At 38.4% G+C, this 21351-nt stretch overlaps 1 protein-coding gene and 1 pseudogene across 2 annotated transcripts in view; both read right to left on the bottom strand.

The window, feature by feature from the left end:
• LOC137084891 (NLR family CARD domain-containing protein 3-like) overlaps positions 1-1336 on the bottom strand; it is a 35694-nt pseudogene extending 34358 nt beyond the window's left edge.
• A 12720-nt stretch (positions 1337-14056) lies between these two features.
• LOC137084886 (NACHT, LRR and PYD domains-containing protein 3-like) overlaps positions 14057-21351 on the bottom strand; it is a 61970-nt gene continuing 54675 nt past the window's right edge. For both annotated transcript variants that reach the window (XM_067451432.1, XM_067451433.1), the window contains 4 exons: positions 20018-20191; positions 18367-18540; positions 15454-15632; positions 14057-14964 (listed from right to left, as the gene is read on the bottom strand). In XM_067451432.1, the coding sequence (XP_067307533.1) occupies positions 15455-15632; positions 18367-18540; positions 20018-20191 (526 nt within the window). In that variant the 3' untranslated portion in view covers positions 14057-14964; position 15454. The remainder of the gene's footprint in view (positions 14965-15453; positions 15633-18366; positions 18541-20017; positions 20192-21351) is intronic.

The following is a 21351-nucleotide window of genomic DNA, read 5'->3' as shown; positions in this document are numbered from 1 at the left end:
CGGTGTTCGCACCTAAGGCACCTAAGACCTTGAGACCACAGCTCCCTGCCATAGCGTCGATGCTTTGAACATTGTCCACTCAGGTTTAAGGCCCCCAACCTCCACAGGGATGTCAAAAAAGCTTCTAGGTCTAATGCCCTTGCTGCAGTTATATTTTATGATGTCAAACAAATTCTCATAAGGTCGCGTAAGCATTATATAGATAGTTTGTGTTTCTGGATTTGTACCAAACTTTATTTGTCTAAATTTACTGTTGTATGTTGTGCAGTGGACAGGGTTAAAGCCAAATGGGAAAATATATTTTGGCCTAAACATACATACGGCCAGTATTAATTTGTTACTGTTTATGGACAAAACAGTGATAATTTAATAGAATTGATAGATATTTGTATGAGAGATTCGGTGGAAGAATCCATTAATAAATTATCTGAAATTGATTCCTTCAAGGTTCCTTGAATTGATTCATTTTCCCAAATTAATGAAGTATTTACAATTTATACTAGTAATAGTAATTACAATTAAAACAGGACAGACTTGACATGGCTGCAAGGCTGGGAAACACACGATGGGAAATCTTTGACAGGTAAATATACAACAACGATCTGGCACAGAACTGAAAACACAAGGAGGATAAATAGGGCAGCAAACAAGGCAGGTAACAAGGGAGGACAGGTAGGGCAACTGAACCAATAATCAGGTAACAAGATGGGCAAGTGTAAGACAATAGACAGGAAAGCACATTGACACACGTAAACATACATGACAAGCCATACTTACACCAAACATGACAAAAGTTAGAGCATGCAGCTAATATAAGAACTCATAAGATGACATTACATGACATTAAAGCACACAGCCAGTGAAAAACTCAATCTGCATGCTACACAGCACAAGACCAAACACAAAACGGGTGCCACACAGAACACAAAAACACTAGAGTGCCTGGCCAATCAAAAGAAACCATGTGCTCACAAAACAGAAGAGACAAGAGCTTACGAAGAGAAAGCACAATACACAACCCGTTCACTCACAACAAAAGACAAGACAAGGAGCATGAGTGTCCGAACTTCAACATGGAACTGAAACCAAACAAGACAAGACAAGAAGTGCTGAAATCAGAACACCACGCTCCACACATAAAACAAGGCACAGAGACAAGAGAGTGCACGTCTCCAGCATGCTCGAAACCGCACGCTCACACAAAGATGCTATTCTGTTATTCTGAGTACCTGAGATCAGGCTGTTTATCTCCACTCTTAAACTTTAGTGGCGGCTCCATAGACCAGTCACTCGTCATAGACACACAGCTGGCCTCTAGGCTTGAGCTCTGCTTGACTGAACTGGAACAGAGAACAGATTTAGTTTAATCCTTTAGATTACTGTGAATGAGGAAACATATTCATATACACACATTCATCTTTAATAGAAAAAAAGGACTTAGAGGAAACTTTATGATCTTTATTTAATATTTCAACCTAAGATCTGGCTGTGTGTTTCCACTCTTAAACTTTAGTGGCGGCTCCATAGACCGGTCACTCTTCATAGACACACAGCTGGACTCTGGGTTTGAGCTCTTCTGCTGGACTGAACTGGAACAGAGAACAGATTCAGTTTAATCCTTTAGATTACTGTGATTGTTCTTTATGAGAGGAACCATATTAATATAAACACATTCATCTTTCATCAAAAAGCATTTTGGGGAAACTTAAAGGGGTTGTAAACATTGATGTAACTCAACATTGTTCAGTGTTTGTCGAAGTACCTGCATCCTGGAGAGAAATCTCCACCTGTGGATCCTTGTGGATCAGCCATGATGAAGCTGCAGGAGAATCTGATGAGTTTGATCTCCTCCACGGACTCTGAATGAACAAACATCAGACACTAAATTAAAAGATTAAATTAAACATCCTTCATCATTTATCTGAATACATCTGGAGTGTGGGAGAAAAAGGATCATGTGACTGTGTTCTCAAGCTCAGTCACTCATGATTACACATATGTGAACAGGCACATCCACAGATAGGGCTCAGCCTGTGCAGAGTGCATGCCGTTTTTGGCCTCACACTCTGAAGTGCCCTTTTTTTGGTGGTGGTGTCTTTTTGTTTTGTTTTGTTTTTTCCTTCTTCAATAAATCAATGCTATTGGTCACCCTCTACATCTGTCTGTTTTACAAATATTTGCTGCCTCCCAATTCACATACTGTCCATCCTAAATAGTATTTAAAAATAGAATTAGTATGTCCCGAATCATAGTATGGTGAAAAGAATATTCCATAGATACCCGAATGGTCTAATATTTTTTGTTAAAATTTTAAGTGCATATCGACGCACACTCTAAAACTTAAATTCATAAATTAGGCTTTGGTATCTGCTGAACATCGAGATCCAGAAGCGAGGTTTTCTGATTCTGATTCAGTCCAATATAAAGCCCTCCTCGCCAATGAAACCGAGCAGAATTTCAACCTCTAAACACATTCACTCTTCAACTAGTCCGTCAAACACAATTCATGAATGACTTCAACTACAACCCCAGAACTATTAGTAAAGAAATCGGCAAAAATTTAAAAGACACTCGTGATGAATCACTAAAAACACATTTTGACTGCCAAAATAAACTCCAATGTAACACCTTCAGTATTACTCAGAAGTCAAGTTTCAAATATAATTCCTTTGAAGTTTTGGTGCTATATGTAACGGTATGTAGTGAAATTTATAAATTCTATATTTCCCCGTTTAACACTGTTGAGCTGCTTTGAAACAATCGGCATTGTAAGTGCTATATAAATAAAGTTGATTGATTTGACTTGACCTAAAATAGAACCAATAGGCTAGAAAAACATACTATGGTAGTGAAAAGTTGCTCTCTCTCTGCTTGGTTTCAAACATTCTTCAAAATATCTTCTTTTGTGTTCAGCACAACAAAGAAACTCATACAGGTTTGGAACAACTTGAGGGTGAGTAAATGATGACAGAATTTTAATTTTTGGGTGAAATATCCCTTTAAATTCCCTCATTCCCTTCAAACATCAAAAGCAAATATTATCTTTGAGTCCCAGTGCACTGAAATATTTAATTAAATACTTACTATTTTGATGTTTGTTCTTCGTTAATATATCATGTTTTCTCCTTCAAGGCACAGAATGAATAAACCTTTAAGTTGAACTGGACTTTGTGTTCAGAAAAGAGTGTCGTCCAACGGGTTGTTCTGGTTTCGGCACATGATCGACTCTAACTGGAGAGAGAAAATGTTCTGTCTTTACTTCATATGTGTCACAATTCACCAGTGAGAGTGCCCCTGAATACCACCAGAGGGAACTCCGCCCCGGACTGTCACTCCATCAAAAACTACATTACCCATAATCCTTTGCCCAGACTCATCAGCACTCATTGGTTACACCTGTGTCTCATTTACCTCATTACCTCAGCCTATATAAGCCATGTTCACTCTGTCAAAGTCTTGTTGTGTTACTGCTAGTGATGGGCAGACCGAGGCTTCGTGAAGCACTGAAACAGTTGAAGCAAATGTGCCGAAGCTTCGAAACAACACCCGACACCCGTCTCCATGACGCCATCTAGTGAACACTTGCATGTATTGATCTGAAATAACCTTGACAGTGATCTACTACTGTATGTTAAAAACAAAGCAAAAAACACGTTTTTAACATCTGGCTGACAACTACTTGGTTTTGTTACCTGTAGCCTCCTCATTGTAAATAACTTTAGTCTTTTGTTTTTTTGTCATGAAAAATTAAGATTATTAAAAGTAATAAAGCCACAATGTGTAATTTGTTACATACCATTTTTATTCAAAAGTATGAATTCTTTTGCTGGTGAAGGACTTAGTCGACTTTATGTATATGTATATGAGAAAAAATTCTCTCACAAGGCGGGACACTTGTTGATGGCATGCATACATTTTTTTTTTAGCAAGTACATACAAATGAGGGAAATTACTGAAAATTAAGTTAATGGATCATGCATTTTGGACCAATAAAATACACAATACACACATCTCACTTTATGTGGTGTTTCCAAATGGAATCCCTCCCACACCAGATGTAGTGTCTGTTATGTGACATCTCCATATCTATCTATATACAGTCTTGTTCAAAATAATAGCAGTACAATGTGACTAACCAGAATAATCAAGGTTTTTCGTATATTTTTTTATTGCTACGTGGCAAACAAGTTACCAGTAGGTTCAGTAGATTCTCAGAAAACAAATGAGACCCAGCATTCATGATATGCACGCTCTTAAGGCTGTGCAATTGGGCAATTAGTTGAATTAGTTGAAAGGGGTGTGTTCAAAAAAAATAGCAGTGTGGCATTCAATCACTGAGGTCATCAATTTTGTGAAGAAACAGGTGTGAATCAGGTGGCCCCTATTTAAGGATGAAGCCAACACTTGTTGAACATGCATTTGAAAGCTGAGGAAAATGGGTCGTTCAAGACATTGTTCAGAAGAACAGCGTACTTTGATTAAAAAGTTGATTAGAGAGGGGAAAACCTATAAAGAGGTGCAAAAAATGATAGGCTGTTCAGCTAAAATGATCTCCGGAAGACAACCATCAAAATGGATAGAAGAATAACCAGAATGGCAAAGGCTCAGCCAATGATCACCTCCAGGATGATCAAAGACAGTCTGGAGTTACCTGTAAGTACTGTGACAGTTAGAAGACGTCTGTGTGAAGCTAATCTATTTTCAAGAATCCCCCGCAAAGTCCCTCTGTTAAAAAAAAGGCATGTGCAGAAGAGGTTACAATTTGCCAAAGAACACATCAACTGGCCTAAAGAGAAATGGAGGAACATTTTGTGGACTGATGAGAGTAAAATTGTTCTTTTTGGGTCCAAGGGCCACAGGCAGTTTGTGAGACGACCCCCAAACTCTGAATTCAAGCCACCGTACACAGTGAAGACAGTGAAGCATGGAGGTGCAAGCATCATGATATGGGCATGTTTCTCCTACTATGGTGTTGGGCCTATTTATCGCATACCAGGGATCATGGATCAGTTTGCATATGTTAAAATACTTGAAGAGGTCATGTTGCCCTATGCTGAAGAGGACATGCCCTTAAAACGGTTGTTTCAACAAGACAATGACCCAAAACACACTAGTAAACGGGCAAAGTCTTGGTTCCAAACCAACAAAATGAATGTTATGGAGTGGCCAGCCCAATCTCCAGACCTTAATCCAATTGAGAACTTGTGGGGTGATATCAAACATGCTGTTTCTGAAGCAAAACCAAGAAATGTGAATGAATTGTGGAATGTTGTTAAAGAATCATGGAGTGGAATAACAGCTGAGAGGTGCCACAAGTTGGTTGACTCCATGCCACACAGATGTCAAGCAGTTTTAAAAAACTGTGGGCATACAACTAAATATTAGTTTAGTGATTCACAGGATTGCTAAATCCCAGGAAAAAAAATGTTTGTACAAAATAGTTTTGAGTTTGTACAGTCAAAGGTAGACACTGCTATTTTTTTGAACACACCCCTTTCAACTAATTGCCCAATTGCACAGCCTTAAGAGCGTGCATATCATGAATGCTGGGTCTCATTTGTTTTCTGACAATCTACTGAACCTACTGGTAACTTGTTTGCCACGTAGCAATAAAAAATATACTAAAAACCTTGATTATTCTGGTTAGTCACATTGTACTGCTATTATTTTGAACAAGACTGTATATCACTTAAGAATATCTTCTGTATCTATAATTCTAACTTGGCCTATATGAATGTCACTAGCCTATATCTATCCTAACTATCTGTCGCTGTCTATACCTATCAGTCAATATATCTCATTTAAATCTAGCCTAAATATAACTAACCAAAGTGCACTATAAATCTCACTTATATCACAAAATGTATCTTCTCTCACAAAACCCATGAGGTGAAGATGGATTAACTTCACTTTGAAACTGTGGGGAATGAGGTTCATTCAGATGTGTGACTGTGGTTTGTTCCCGCCCCTTTTAATCAAAGCAGTTTCAGCACCTGATGAAACACTTCAGTGCTTCGTTTAGCTGTAGTCACGTGACATGGGTGTGTCGAATCACAGCTCGGAGCAGTGTTTCGAAACATCTGCGCTTCGGGATCTCGACACAGCGTCGAAACGTCAGGTTCACGTCAGCCATCCCTACCTACATGTTAACTAACAAACTATCAAAAGAGAATCATCTTGGTCTTCGCCCTGTCTGAAATAGGGGCTTTTCTTTGGAACAGTTTATATATTGATCCTTGAAAAAGACATAACTTTGTTATCGGGCAACAAAGCTCGTTGCTCTTAGGCTTGACTTTCACTTGACGAACAAAGTCTTTCTTGTCAGGAAAAATCTCAGCAATTCTTCCAAGTGGCCATGAATTTCTGGGCAATGTATTATCCCCAATCGACACTACATCACCAGCACTGAAGTTTCTTCCAGGAGTGGACCATCATCCATCATTGACGTTCCTGAAGCTGCAATAAATATTCTTTACACCAGCGTTTCTAGAAAACATCCTCGAGGTACTGGACATGCCTCCATCTGAAGTTAACATACTGGTCATTCTTGCTGAACACTCCTGGGGGTAACTCAGGTTTGACCTTGAGCAGTAACAGGTGATTGGGCGTTAATGCCTCTAAATCATTGAGATCTGAAGATGCCTGGGTAATAGGCCTGCTGTTTCTGATGGCCTCAGCTTCACAAAGCAAGGTGTGGATACCTTCTTTATCTAAAAGTTGTTCCGTCACTGAGCTGTTTAGAATTTTTCTCAGAGAGGATCAGCCGCTCCCAGCTTCCTCCGTGGTGAGAACCTGCTGGTGGATTAGTGCCACTGAACTCCCTTCTCTTGCAAGTCCTTTGCTATCTTGCTGGTGTTCCATTCTTTTATTGATCTTTAACTCACTGTCAGCTGACCTGAAGTTGGTTCCATTATCAGAGTACATCTCTTTGACTTGTCCTCTTCTTGCAATAAATTCTCTGATTGCATTGAGGCATGCATCAGTGTCCAGTGAAGATGCAACTTCTAGATGTCAAAATAACTTAAAAACAAGCAGCAGCACAAATAAATACTATTGAGCAAAGATGCTAATAAAATAAACAATGCTTTTCAGGTAGGTCTAGCATTAGTTTTAGTTAGAGAAATTGAATAAATAATCAAATTTAAGATAACTGCATATTCAACTGTTTAAATTAACCACTTAAACTCCAAGGACCCGGTACAGGGTCATTTCCGACCCAGCTCCAGAGTCTCTACTTTCTGGAGATATGCATCACTTTGGCTTTTGTTTTAAACAAAGTAATGTATTTACACTAAATTACTCTAATGTCATTTCCGCCTGGATTTGGCCGACCCAAATTGAAAAGCCTCCCATACACACATACAGTGGTCTAGGTTCAAAATGTTGGTGTCATTTTACAGGAAACCCTTTAAAGTTTCATAAAACACTGCTAAAAGTGATTGACATGTAAGTATATGTTGTGTAAGCTGTTATAACCCCCCAAAAATTAGGCGCTTTTTGAAAAAAAAGTTTTTATATAAATTAATTTTTGAAAGTGTGTAACTCAGGCCCTGTGTGCTCTAGGACCCTGCAGACAGTTTGGGCTGCTTCCAGCATGTATAATTAATTTAATGACACTGGGATATTGCATTTATATCACTGTATATGGTGGTGGTGGGGGGGTGGAATGGGGTAGCAGGGTCGGGGGAGGGGCAAAAAGGGGTAAAAAAGGGGGTTCATCCCTTCAGACCCATTTGAGTAAATCTGGCAAACAACATGACACAGACAAAATTCTTTTGTCCACTATTTTCTGTAATTTAGTGGAAACAGCCCAAACTGTCTGCAGGTTCCTAGAGCACACAGGGCTTGAGTTACACACTTTCAAAAATGAATTTATTTTAAAAAAAAATCAAAAAGCGCTTTTTTTTGGGGGGGGGGGGGGTTATTGCAGCTTAGACTTACATATACTTACAAGTTTATCACTTTTAGCAGTGTTTTATGTAACTTCAAAGGGTTTCCTGTAAAATGACACCAACATTTTTAACCTAGAACACTGTATGTGTGTATGGGAGGCTTTTCAATTTGGGTCGGCCAAATCCAGGTGGAAATCCCAAAAAATGGCCCTGAGTGTAAGATTAATCCTTATTAAACTTACAAAAGCTATTCAATCAATAGCAGTGAGTGATGTCCTTATCTTTTGTTTGACATTAAACAGACAGCAGTAACTGCCCCTTTAAGACCTAATACAGGGATACGTCTCTTCTTTCTCGACTGTGTAAAGTTCTCTTAAGGCATATACAGACTGCTTGGATACTCATCATGATGGACATGGTGACATACTTCTCGTGTGAGTTTGTCCGTTCAAGCGCAAGACTTGAAAGAGAACATAATGTTTGCGCGCTATATTTGAGACAAATGTTTTCACAGCACGCTCGAGTCCTCATTCACGTCTTCTGGCGAATGTACGGGTTATGACGGTAAAATGACTGGCCATACAGCAGCATGCATTGAACACAGTTTATAAAGAGACCGTTTTGCCCATGTTTGTTCTTTTATTATCGCTGTTGTAATGTATCACTGAGGAGCCAGCTTGTGTATCCATCGACAGAAACATACATAAAGCATTATTTTCAAATTACAACCCATATTAAATATGCGTCATCAGGTGTGAGATGAACCACGGTGTAAGTGCGTGCGTGCTGGGACCTTTTACACAGCACCCCTGCCCTCGTCAGACGGCACCCCGGTTGGGAAATGCTGAACTAAAGTAATGTACTGCAACAACAGGCTGACAGCTGAGACAATGAACTTTAGCTAACTCGCTAAAAAATACAGCTAGCCGCAAAAAACCTCTCTCACAAAGCCTACACTTTAGCTGAGCTCTGCCTGGAAGACGGCAAACAAATAAATAAACTAAGTACGTTAGGGCGTGTTCTTACCTTTTGTGTGCAGGCTCTAGGGTTTGCATGCAGGCTGATGTTGTTGATGGTGGATCTCCTTGATGTTGTTGCCTGCCTACATCCAGGTGCGCGCAGCAGTCCTTGCAAACAACTAGTCGTACGATGTCAATAGTGTATTTACATCCGCCACAATCGATCATATACTAGTTCATTCACCATTCATTGGAATGTCCGTGTTTTGTTTTGTTTTATTTTTTCATGTTAGTTTGTTTTGGTTATTAGGTTATTTGAATTTGCCATGTTGATATGAACCTCCACTGAAGTTGCATGTCATTATTACGTCAGACGTAATTTCAATCCACTCTTGAACGAAATGAGTTAGCCTGTCAGTTCTACTCATAAACTCAGAGCTAATCTTGTCTAAATAATCAATAAGGGGGAAACTTGAGTGAACTTAAAACTTTTGTGGTGTCTGAACAATATTTCAGCTTTGAGTACAGCTCTGCAATTTTATTGAGTTTAGAACACTGTTGGGGAATACAGTGTGGTTTGTCTGTTATTTCTTGTTGTCTTGTCTAGAGTCTTGTCTTGTGTTGGTTCCTGCCCTGAGTTTCCCTGGCCACTGTCTTCTACTGCCTGACAGCAAACACTAGAGCTGATTCTGAGAGAGAACATCAAGCCTCCATTACAGAAATTCTGACAATAATGTTCTAAAAATGTTATGTTTAAACATTTAAGGAATATCACAAAACAATTATAATTTTTTTATAGAATGTTATCCTAACTTTAAAAAGAACATTCTAAGAACAAAAATAAAACTACCTGCTGAAAACATAAAAACGTTAGAGAATAATGTTATAAGAATGTTACCACTAAACATTTTTAGAATGTTTTTAGAAGAATGTTATCCAAACTTTTAAAAGAACATTCTGGGAACAAAAATAAAACTACCCGCTGAAAACATTTATAGAACAATGCATGGTAATGTTCTCAGAACATTCTGATAACAAAAAAATTCTAGCTAGGATAGCTTTTAAAATAAGTCAACCAATCAATCTTGTTAGTCAATAATACTATAAATATGCTTCTCCTTATGTGGCTATGCTACGCTACAGCATTGAATGAGCCTATAACAGAGCGGGAGGTTTTTTAAATGTCAAATAAAAAACTGATGAAAAAAACAAACTTGAAAAAAGTTTCACATATTGTGATAAAGTTCATTATTTTAAATTATTATTAAACTTTGATATATTTTAGATTCATTGCACACCAACTGAAATATTTCAGGTCTTTTATTGTTTTAATACTGATGAATTTGGCATACAGCTCTCAAAAAATTAGCATATTTCATCCGACCAATAAAAGAAAAGTGTTTTTAATACAAAAAAAGTCAACCTTCAAATACTTATGTTCAGTTATGCACACAATACTTTTGCAGAAATGACTGCTTCAGTGCGGCGTGGCATGGAGGCGATCAGCCTGTGGCACTGCTGAGGTGTTCTGGAGGCCCAGGATGCTTCGATAGCGGCCTTAAGCTCATCCAGAGTGTTGGGTCTTGAGTCTCTCAACTTCCTCTTCACAATATCCCACAGATTCTCTATGGGGTTCAGGTCAGGAGAGTTGGCAGGCCAATTGAGCACAGTAATACCATGGTCAGTAAACCATTTACCAGTGGTTTTGGCACTGTGAGCAGGTGCCAGATCGTGCTGAAAAACCAAATCTTCATCTCCATAAAGCTTTTCAGCAGATGGAAGCATGAAGTGCTCCAAAATCTCCTGATAGCGAGCTGCATTGACCCTGTCCTTGATAAAACACAGTGGACCCACACCAGGAGCTGACATGGCACCCCAGACCATCACTGACTGTGGGGACTTGACACTGGACTTCAGGCATTTTGGCATTTCCTTCTCCCCAGTCTTCCTCCAGACTCTGGCACCTTGATTTCCGAATGACATGCAAAATTTGCTTTCATCCGGAAAAAAAAGTACTTTGGACCAGTGAGCAACAGTCCAGTGCTGCTTCTCTGTAGCCCAAAAGTGTCTTGACCTGGGGAATGCGGCACCTGTAGCCCATTTCCTGCTCACGCCTGTGCACGGTGGCTCTGGATGTTTCTACTCCAGACTCAGTCCACTGTTTCCGCAGGTCCCCCAAGGTCTGCAATCGGTCCTTCTCCACAATCTTCCTCAGTGTTGTGACTGGACCACATATATTAATAAATTAAATTAGCTCAATAGGGAATTATGGGGATTAATATTTAAATATTTATTATTAATCATAACTGGTTATGATCAAACAATAAATCTTCAAATCACCCAATAGGACATACCTAACCTAGGTATTTAAGCAATATAAATTTGGTTAACAACAATGGATTGCAATTAACGAATAATCATTACAGAATAACCTTTAAAGAATTAATTCAAAACTCATCTGATCCGTTCTTTTAATGAACGATCAGTACAATCTGTTATCAACTCTCAAAGCTTTTATTCTTTCTACCAAATCTCTGGGAAGGTTACTCTTCTGGCCACAAAGAATAAACTTTCCGAGCTATTGGGATATTAGTTAAAGTATTCAAAGATACTCATGAGAGCTGTAGCTAGATCTGAACATTAAAGTGACTTGTGTCTTGTGAGCAGTAACAATGACAATTAAACATGGATAAAATGGTTTTAATAATTGATACTACGAATACATACGACTAGATAAAGAATACATGTATATACAGAATAACGACAGGTAACAAAATAGGAAAGGAGAAAGAAGAGAAAGGAAGGGTTCAGAATGGCATTTCACAAACATTACTACAGAGAGCCAGCAAAGAACAATATCACCTTAAACAGGGTTACTAGTCTTAAACGCATCAAAATTTCGATGGAATTTATACTTGCATGGGTTGCTTTGTGTTGAGTATAAAAGAATGCGCAAGGGTCCTTCTCAGAGTGTTCTGTGAGCTGGAGCGCTCTCTCTCAGTTCTTCCAAGTGATCTCCGATCAGCGGGAAGTTTGAAGGTAATTTGAAAGTGAATGTTGCCAAAGGAGAGGAAGGTTTCCTTCGAAGTTATGGAAGTTCCTTGATGGTGTTCAGTGCCTGTCCGCCTTTTGTCCAAGGACTGAGTAGCGGAGTGCGCTGACTTAAACGGAAACAACCAATGTTGGCTTCACCTCCTAGCCGAGGGCCGAAGCCTCATAGCAGGGGGGTGAGTCGGCTTCAGAGGACAATAGGAAAGGTCTGAGGATGAGTAGAGAAGAGGCCAAAGAAATGTTTCCACTTGTCTTTTAAGACAATTAATCCACACCCCTTCTGGGTTAGTTTACCCAATCCAGAGGGTAAATTCTGAGCGGGAAAAATTCTCTTTGTCTCTGTTTACGACCTACTTTGCATGTTTTATCAGGTGTCGTAAAGGGTGTCGATTTTATACAGTTTTACCCCCAAGTTTGCTAAACGTATTAATGATACATTTCATAATCCTATTCTGTGCATCGTTGATTAAGACAAAGAGAGAGGAATATTTAGATATCAAACACGTTATGGCTGGGAGATATTAAAGCAGAGATACATTCTTACACAGGAATAGAAGCATTTAAAATGAACTTACATTGTTTATACATCATGACTATGTTGGTATGACATATGGAGCATACATACACACAATGATACCTCATATACAGTCTGGAATAGTTTTAATTAAAGCTTCATAAGGAAAGTTAGTGTGTGTGTTTTGGGAAGTCTCCGCGTCTCTCTGTCTGAGAGAATCTGAAGGGGGGGAACAGGGTTCAAGTCATGTGACCAGATAACAATCTGATTGAAGTCGCCACAGTTTTCCAAAGATGCTGCCTGTCTCATTTCGACTGGGTCATAAAAACTGTCTTAGGTGTCAGCTTCTCCAGACTCGTTGGCATCGGGCCCCTAATTTATATGTGGCTAAAAGCTATCCACCCTAAACATCAGAATTGACTCATCTTTGATCCTGATGAGAGAGACTCCAGACGCTACATCAGGGTCCGGTCACCTCTTCTCGTTGTGCAGCGTTTTTTTGCCACACTTTTTCCTTCCCATTGTATTCCCACTGAGGTGCCTTGATACAGCACTCTGGGAACAGCCTATTCGTTCAGAAATTTATTTCAGTGTCTTCCCCTCTCGCTTGAGGGTGTCAATGATGGCCTTCTGGACAGCAGTCAGGTCGGCAGTCTTACCCATGATTGCGGTTTTGAGTAATGAACCAGGCTGTTTTTTTTTTTAAAGCATCAGGAATCTTTTGCAGGTGTTTAGAGTTAATTAGTTGATTCAGATGATTAGGTTAATAGCTCGTTTAGAGAACATTTCAATATGCTAATTTTTTGAGACAGGAATTTTGGGTTTTCATGAGCTGTATGCCAAAATCATCAGTATTGAAACAATAAAAGACCTGAAATATTTCAGTTGGTATGCAATGAATCAAAAATATATGAAAGTTAAATTTTTATCATTACATTATGGAAAATAATGAACTTTATCACAATATTCTAATTTTTTGAGAAGGACCTGTATGAGGTGCCTTCGTCTTGTGCCTCCATCTTTTTCTTCACAGCAGAAAACTGTGGAGCGGAGTCCTCAACAGTGCTTTGGGAGATGGACACATCAAGAAAGCAAACCTTCTTGACGTTCTTCATCTCCACAAGGTTAATCCACAGATGGGACTCCAGTTCCTGCAAAATCTCTGGGTCGCAACGTTGATGGTTGCAGCATCAAACTCATTCAGGTCAGGTCAACTGGAGCTGAGCATACTGGAAAATGAGAGGTTTGCAGGGATTCATCTCAGTGCTCGCTGCCAAGGCCTCGCATCTGAAAGTAGAAGGACCAGGACAGGAAGCAGCTGAGGAGACTCTCTGTCTCCAAAATAGAAAAGAGAGTTGCAAACACAACATTCCAATGGACATGCTCTTGCAATGAGAGCATGAACCACCCACGAACGGTGCTTCAGCCTGAGCATGGCCCAAACACTGAACACTGCCATCATGCCTGTCAGAGGGAGAGAGGAATCACCCCCGCACTCTTGGGACATAGAACGGCATCTTTAAAAAGATGCAAACCACTGTCTGTTTGCTCAATTACAAAGTAAATTTGCTGTTTAAAAAAAAAGAAAAAGATAAAAAAAAATTCTCTTTCAACAAGCTGCTGAAGCACCCAGGAAAACACTTGTCTAAGCACAATGAACGGACAGCTGACTACACCATATTTCCTCCATATTTCGGCTCAGAAGAACAAAGCTGAAGTGTGTATTGCACTTATATACCCATATATCAGGGGTGTGGCTTTGCATGCAAATTCCACACAGCAATTTCATTGGCCGTTTCTGATCTTAGAGGTGGATGATGCTCTCAAGGATGACCCACTTAGTGTCAGTTCGACACATGTCAAACGTGACCAACAGAAAAGGAACTGTAATTTGCTGCTCTGAAATAAAAGATGTTTCACTGCCATCTCATCAGGTTGATTGTTGAAATCTAAATGAAGTCATATAATACTGAAGTCACTGTATCTTCAGTCTCTGTTGATTCTGTTGACTGTGAATCTCTGTAGTGGATCCTTATTCACCATCAGATGATCATCAGAAGATCAGACTTTAATCTAATACTGGCCAAAATAAAATGCAGTCACATAACCTAGCCTGATCTGCCAGCGATTTGATTTCACCCTGCAGCTCAGTCCGGAAACCTGTACATTAATTTCTAGTGCTTCTGTTACACTTTTGTGGGAACCAATCAAAGACTGGCTTATCCACCTGGGGTGCTATTTGCTGGTTTAACACGATGACAGATAGAGAAGCGATGGGCCGTTGCCTGTTGATCACGCCTCTTGTGGTGTGATTGGTTGAAGGACTATCCAATTGCGTTCAGACTCATTTGAACTATGCCCGTTGATCACGCCTCTTGTGGTCTGATTGTTTGAAGGATTATCCAATTGCGTGCAGAGTCATTCGAATAATGCTCGTTGATCACACCTCTTGTGCAGTAGAAAATACAGAGCAGACTCCACAGACCAAGGTTCAATCTTAAATTGAGCTTGGTCTGGTGATAGCCAGACAACAGTAGAACATCTTTTCCTAAGAAATATAATGAAAATATTTGATGCTCAAAGTCTCTTTACAAAATCAATAGGACATAAAAAGTCACTTTCACACAACAGACAGCTGATATAGAACCCACAGAATGGTCATTACACTACTAATATCAGTATTTAATATTATACATTTAATATCATACATTTAATATCAGTAAACAAACAACTCAAATCTTAGATTATCACACACATACAGACAGATACAGGGTAAAAGCTGAAACAACATTAATATTATTTTCACAATCAGTCACAACACTATGAATAGAATTAAACTTAAACAGAGTTTAAGTTCAAATAGCTTGAGAAATTAAAGCTGAATTAAAGAATCATCCTCTGATGATCTCACACAAAATATTAACACACATAGTGTTTCTGATCCTTGTACAAATACAATTTGTTTTTATTTGTAGTGATTAAAACAGTCTTTTGAACTTTAAATGAAATTATACAAATTGGTAAAAACTATTCTTACATTAGAAGATGCAGTGGACTGCACAATCTGGATCATTCTCCAGAGCACGAAGTAGCTTCACTCCTGAGTCTTTTATTTTATTCCCAGACAGACTCAGTTCTCTCAGGTGTGAGGGGTTTGATCTCAGAGCTGAAGCCAGAGCAGCACAACCCTTATCTGTGACCCCACACTTTATCAACCTGTAGAGAACAATGACATACTCTTTACTCTCTCAGATCAGATCAACACGGGCTTTGTAATGATCACATTCAGATTATCATTATTACAGTCATGTGTTTATTATCTCCATCTTTTAATTCAGCTACAGCGATAGGGATATTTTATTTATTTATTTATTTCTGCACGAATATCACATGGATACAGTACAAGGGGTGGAACGAAGCCCAATTGGGTTTATACAGAGTTCCACTCCACTTACATGAAAAAACAAAAAAGACAGAAAAGACACGCAGACAAATAATATTTTCTATATATCCTTGTTATTTTACTTTTGTGGGACATATTTGGGCTTTATGCATGAGGGTGTCAGTATGAGTTAAACATACATAACATTTATAATGATTTATTGTTATTGTTAACTGTTTCAGGAATGGCACAAAGATGTGTGGCTGTTAACATTTCATTATCAGTGTGATCAATAATGTGCCTTTTTTTGTCCTTTGCTCTGTATATTTTGATTATATTGTGTTTTAAATGAAATACAATCAATCAAAAAGCCATTATTTTAAAATTCGCACATTCTTTGTCCGTCCAACAAAAAAAAAGAAAAGACAAAAAAGACAACAAAAAAAAAGTCTTGTGGGCAAATATTTAGTATTTGTTTATGGCCTTAAAGAGTTAGTTCACCCAAAAATTTAAATTCTGTCAATAATTACTCTAATGTCGTTGGACACCCATCAGACCTCCGCTCATCTTCACACACAGATGAAGATATTAGTGTGTTGAAATCCGATGGCTCAGAAAGGCCTTCATTGACACCAATGTCATTTCCTCTCTCAAGACCCATAAAGGCACTAAAGACGTCGATACAAAGCCCATCTCACTACAGCGGCTCTACAATCATTTTATAACGCAACAAGAATAGTTTTTGTGCACAAAAAAAACCTAAATAACGACTTGTATAGTGATGGGCCGATTTCAAAACAAAGATTTGAACGGTTATGAATCACTAGCTGTGTCTCATTTCAGAAGGCTGCGTCCTCCGGAGGTCGCATACGAAGGGTGCATACGTCATAAGGCCGTCTCATTTTAAAAAAGTGAGTAGGACTCTCCAAATGCGACCTTCGAATGCATTCTTCTTTCACAGGATTTCGGAGTGTGCTCGAGGAGTATCCTTCGCGGCTGGAGATAACCCACAAATCTTTGCGTCTCCGTTAACAACCGTCATATTTTTTTTTTATATTATATGAAAAAATGGCACCACCGCCAGATATACATGCGAGCGTAGGTATGGTGTTTAAATGAAGTAGTTCAAGCTTTTTTGATGTTTTTTTTAAGCTCTATTACCTCAAACAGATAGTTGTTGTAAACAGGATTACAACTGTTTAGTGCATTTTAAACGTTTAGAACAGTACATTGCTGTCAAGACAAGAAACTTTTCATAGTCATTTTCAAGTTATAAATAACTTTCATTCATATAACTGGCGTGAGAGCGCAACGAGGCTGAACTTGTTGGCATAGCAACGTGATACTTCCTGCCTGTGTGTCCTACGAAGGACGTCTCGTTTAATTCTGATTGAGGACACTCCGTATACTGCATCCTACACAGGATGGGTCCTCCGGAGGACGCAGCCTACGAAATGAGACACAGCTACTGTATCGATTCAGGACTCGATGGATCGCCAATGTCACATAATTTCACCAGTTTGGCAGTTTGACACACGATCCAAATCATGAATTAATACACTGATTCATAACGGTTCGACACTTTGTTTTGAAATCGGCCCATCACTATATGTCGTTATTTAGTTTTTTTTGTACACAAAAACTATTCTCATAGCTTCATAAAATGAGTGTAGACCCACTGTAGTGAGATTTTGTAACGACGTCTTTAGTGCTGTCACAGTTCATGGGTTCAGTGACTCATTTTCTTACTGTGTTTGTGTGGTGGTGTTGGAGGCGTGGCTACTGATTGCTCCTCTCATCATCATCTCCAGCTGCACCTGATTATCTCCCCTATTTATTCACCTCACTCACCCACTATCATTGTCAGATCGTTACAGGCTTCCTGTGTGTGTGTGGTGTGCGTTCCTGTTCCCTGAGGTTCTTGATCTGGTCTTCTTTCCTTTCTCTCATCGTTGTTGGATTGCCCATTGCGTCCCTGTGTCACAGTCCTGCATGCCTGCATCTCCTGCCTGGGATCTTGTCTGACCCACTGCTTGTGACTTCTTCCTCTGTTTATCTTTCTTTTTGTGAGACTTGAGTCAATAAAGCTACTAACTCGCTTTTGTATCTTGTGTATTTTTCCAGTACACCTAAGCTGACAAGTGCCTTTTATGGGTCTTGAGAGAGGAAATTACATTGGTGCCAATGAAGTCATGTCTGAGCCCTCAGATTTTAACAAAAATCTTCCGAAGATGAACGGAGGTCTTACATTAGGGTAAGTAATTAATGACAGAATGTTCATTTTTGGGTGAACTAAACCTTTAATTTAGTGACATAAAAATATTTTTATTGTCTTAATAAAATTGTCAATGCTAAAAATCTTCAGAGAGTTGTCATTATAGAACTTTTAGTTTTTTGGGTTAATTATAAAGATCCAAATTTTCCTTCTATCATGACTGGATCTGATGGTTCAAGCAGGAATCTTTTGCTGAACCGCCAGATGAGACTTATGCCAAAGGATATTTTGTATGCATTATCTACATATGAATCCTTATTCATTTATTGTCTTTATGAAAGAGATGCACTTACTTCAGTTCCTCCAGTTTACAGTGAGGATTCTCTAGTCCAGCAGAGAGAAGCTTTACTCCTAAGTCTGTTGGTTTATTCTTAGACAGATCCAGTCTTTTCAAGTGTAAGGGGTTTGATTTCAGAGCTGAAGCCAAAGCATCCCAACCTCCATCTTTGACATCACACTTCATCAACCTGTAAAGAACAATGACACTCTTCACTCTCTCAGATCAGATAAACAGAGACTTCATTATCAAAAAAGCAAAAACAAAACATAGCACAAATCACCATGTTCAATGTAAGTAATGCAAACTTATGGTATAACAAATGATGTACATCACATTAAATGTGATGGATGTAATGGTTATAAAGGATGGATCTTTTTCTTGTTTTCATGTATGAAAGGCCTGACTGTGCTGAGATTGTGTTTAAAGTAATGTGTTGAATGTTGATTGTATCACCATACAACTTACTGAGGAGCAGCTGATGTGTTCAATCAATTACAGATCAATCACTCAATCACCTCAACTCAATAGTCTGAACACTTAAAAATAGTATTATTAAAATATTATTTCTTCCACTTAATTTAAACAGATGTGATTTTAAAAAGAATGGTAAGGGTAATCATTAGGGGTGTCAACAATAATCGATTCGGCGATGCATCGCGATGCGGGGCATGAACGATTCAGCATCGATGCGGCAAAGTGCCATAATCGATTATGTGCAATTCCCCTTTATTCCACAAGGTGGCAATGTCTGATACCCAATGATGAAGTGACATTTCACTCATAGTTACCTCTGACAGAAAACGAAACAATAATTATAATCTGCAAAACTTGAAATGGGTTAGTGATTTACTTTAGAGAGCAAGTACTAAACACAATCATATGTTAGTGTCACTGTCTCTTGATGATGGATGTGGTCAAGAAGCTGTCAGTGATCAAAATATTGATTTTGAAGACATTGAAAATGAGTTTGGAGAATATGCTGGAGATCGCGAATATGAGGCAGATGCTGAATATACTGGTAAACGAGCTCTGACGAGGTCATATGATGATGGTATTAAACATCTGCTCAAACTGAATCCTTCCAAGCTCCAAAAGGTAACGAAATAGGTTTTATCTTATTCTTCTGTAGCTGTTACTCTAAAATCAGGAGTTTTATATATTATCACAACAGGTATAGGTCTATCCATGTTAAATATAGATCCGGGTCACTAACGACCTGAATATGTAAGAATGTTTGGTGAAACAGTCATGCATTTAAGGGTTAATTGCATTTTATTTCATTTTATTTAATTACATTTTATTTTATTTAATAACTTTTATGTCAAAGATACAGGAGACACAAAGCAGCCAATACAATCTGTTGTTTAATATCTGCTTGTATTGCCTCATGACTGATGAAAAATTTGCTTTGTGTGCAGTAGAATTTTGATGCATCACAATGCATCGTAGAATCGAATTGAATCGAATCGTTACCTGGTGAATCGTAATCGAATCGAATCGTGAAGGCAGTGCCAATGCACACCCCTAGTAATCATGTTGACTCCCAGTTGTTTTAATGAAAGTAATAATATTTAGATTTTCCCTATTGCATTTTATGTAACTTTATGAATAAAGTAAATTAAAAAAATGACATATTTTTATCTAAGAGTCACATATGATCTTACATCAGTTCCTCCAGTTTACAGTGATGATTCTTCAGTCCAGTAGAGAGCAGCTTCACTCCTGAGTCTCCCAAATTATTAAATGTTAGATCCAGTTTTCTTAGGTGTGAGGGGTTTGATCTCAGAACTGAAGCCAGAGCAGCACAACCTTCATCTTTGACACCACACTTACTCAACCTGGAGAGAACAATGACACACTTTACTCTCTAGATTTAACAGAGACTGTTGAATGTCAGTGAGATTTACAGTGAGATAGTATCTTTTCTTCTGTCTTCTCTACTTCTGGGGCAATGGCCTCTCATATAGTTTCATGGGATGCTTCATCTGAAATGTCTTCTCATAGGATAATAACATGTGATCTCATGAATGATTATGACACAGATGTGTCAATGTATTATAGTGTTTTGCCACATCATAATATATGACACTGAGATGATTTTAAACCTGGAAAAAAAGTTCTAAATTAACCAGTTTTCTCCATAAATTTAAATTTATGGTGCTGGCATTGTCTTCTATAATGTGGAACACAGTCAATACTGTTAAAATCCCAGAAAATATAGTTTAGTGTTTCATGACCCTTTAAGGATGAATTAATATTGTTTTTCATGTATCAAAGTCCCAACTGTGCTGAGATTGAGTGTGTTTAAAGTAAGGAGTGTTAAAGTTTGATTAATTAAAAATGTGTTTTTTAGTGTGACTATCAGTACTGCAATATCACCTTAAAGCTACACTGTGTAACTTTTGTAGTTTTTTTCTTAGCTAAAAGTTAGGAGTTAAAACGAAATCGGAATTGAGAGGAACAGAAACTAATATTCACTGGATGGTCATATACCTTTTCACGGCTAGATGGGGGAAAATATCACACAGTGTAGCTTTAATAAGGAGCAATTTATGTGTTTAATCATTTACAGTAGAGGTCTGCACTGTCACAGGGTGTTTTGGTGATGGGTTCATGTTTCATGTTTTAAGGTTTTCATGTTCACTGTCATGTTTTGTCATGCACTTCTTGGTTTCGTCATGTGGTCTATTCCCAGATAGCATGGTGACATTGATTCAATGTTGAAATTCCATCAGAATCATCATTTTGGTTGAGGTAGAAATTTCAATGCTAAGTAATATTGGATCAATGTTGAAAATTCAATGCTAACACCATACTGGACCGATGTTGAAAATTCACTGCTAAATAATATTGGATAAATGTTGATAATTCCATGCTTTTCAGTGTTGAAAAGACAAACATTGAATCAATGCTGATGTTTGGTCAGCTTAATTCTCCACCGGTGAGGCTTACGGTCAATCTATCTGTCACATTATTCAACATGTCAAGGCAAGTCCAA

Source organism: Pseudorasbora parva, chromosome 8 (genome assembly GCF_024679245.1).
Source record: "Pseudorasbora parva isolate DD20220531a chromosome 8, ASM2467924v1, whole genome shotgun sequence".
In the NCBI taxonomy this organism is placed as follows: domain Eukaryota; kingdom Metazoa; phylum Chordata; class Actinopteri; order Cypriniformes; family Gobionidae; genus Pseudorasbora; species Pseudorasbora parva.
Note: the sequence above shows the minus strand (reverse complement) of the source record. Positions and strands in the feature narration are given on the sequence as shown.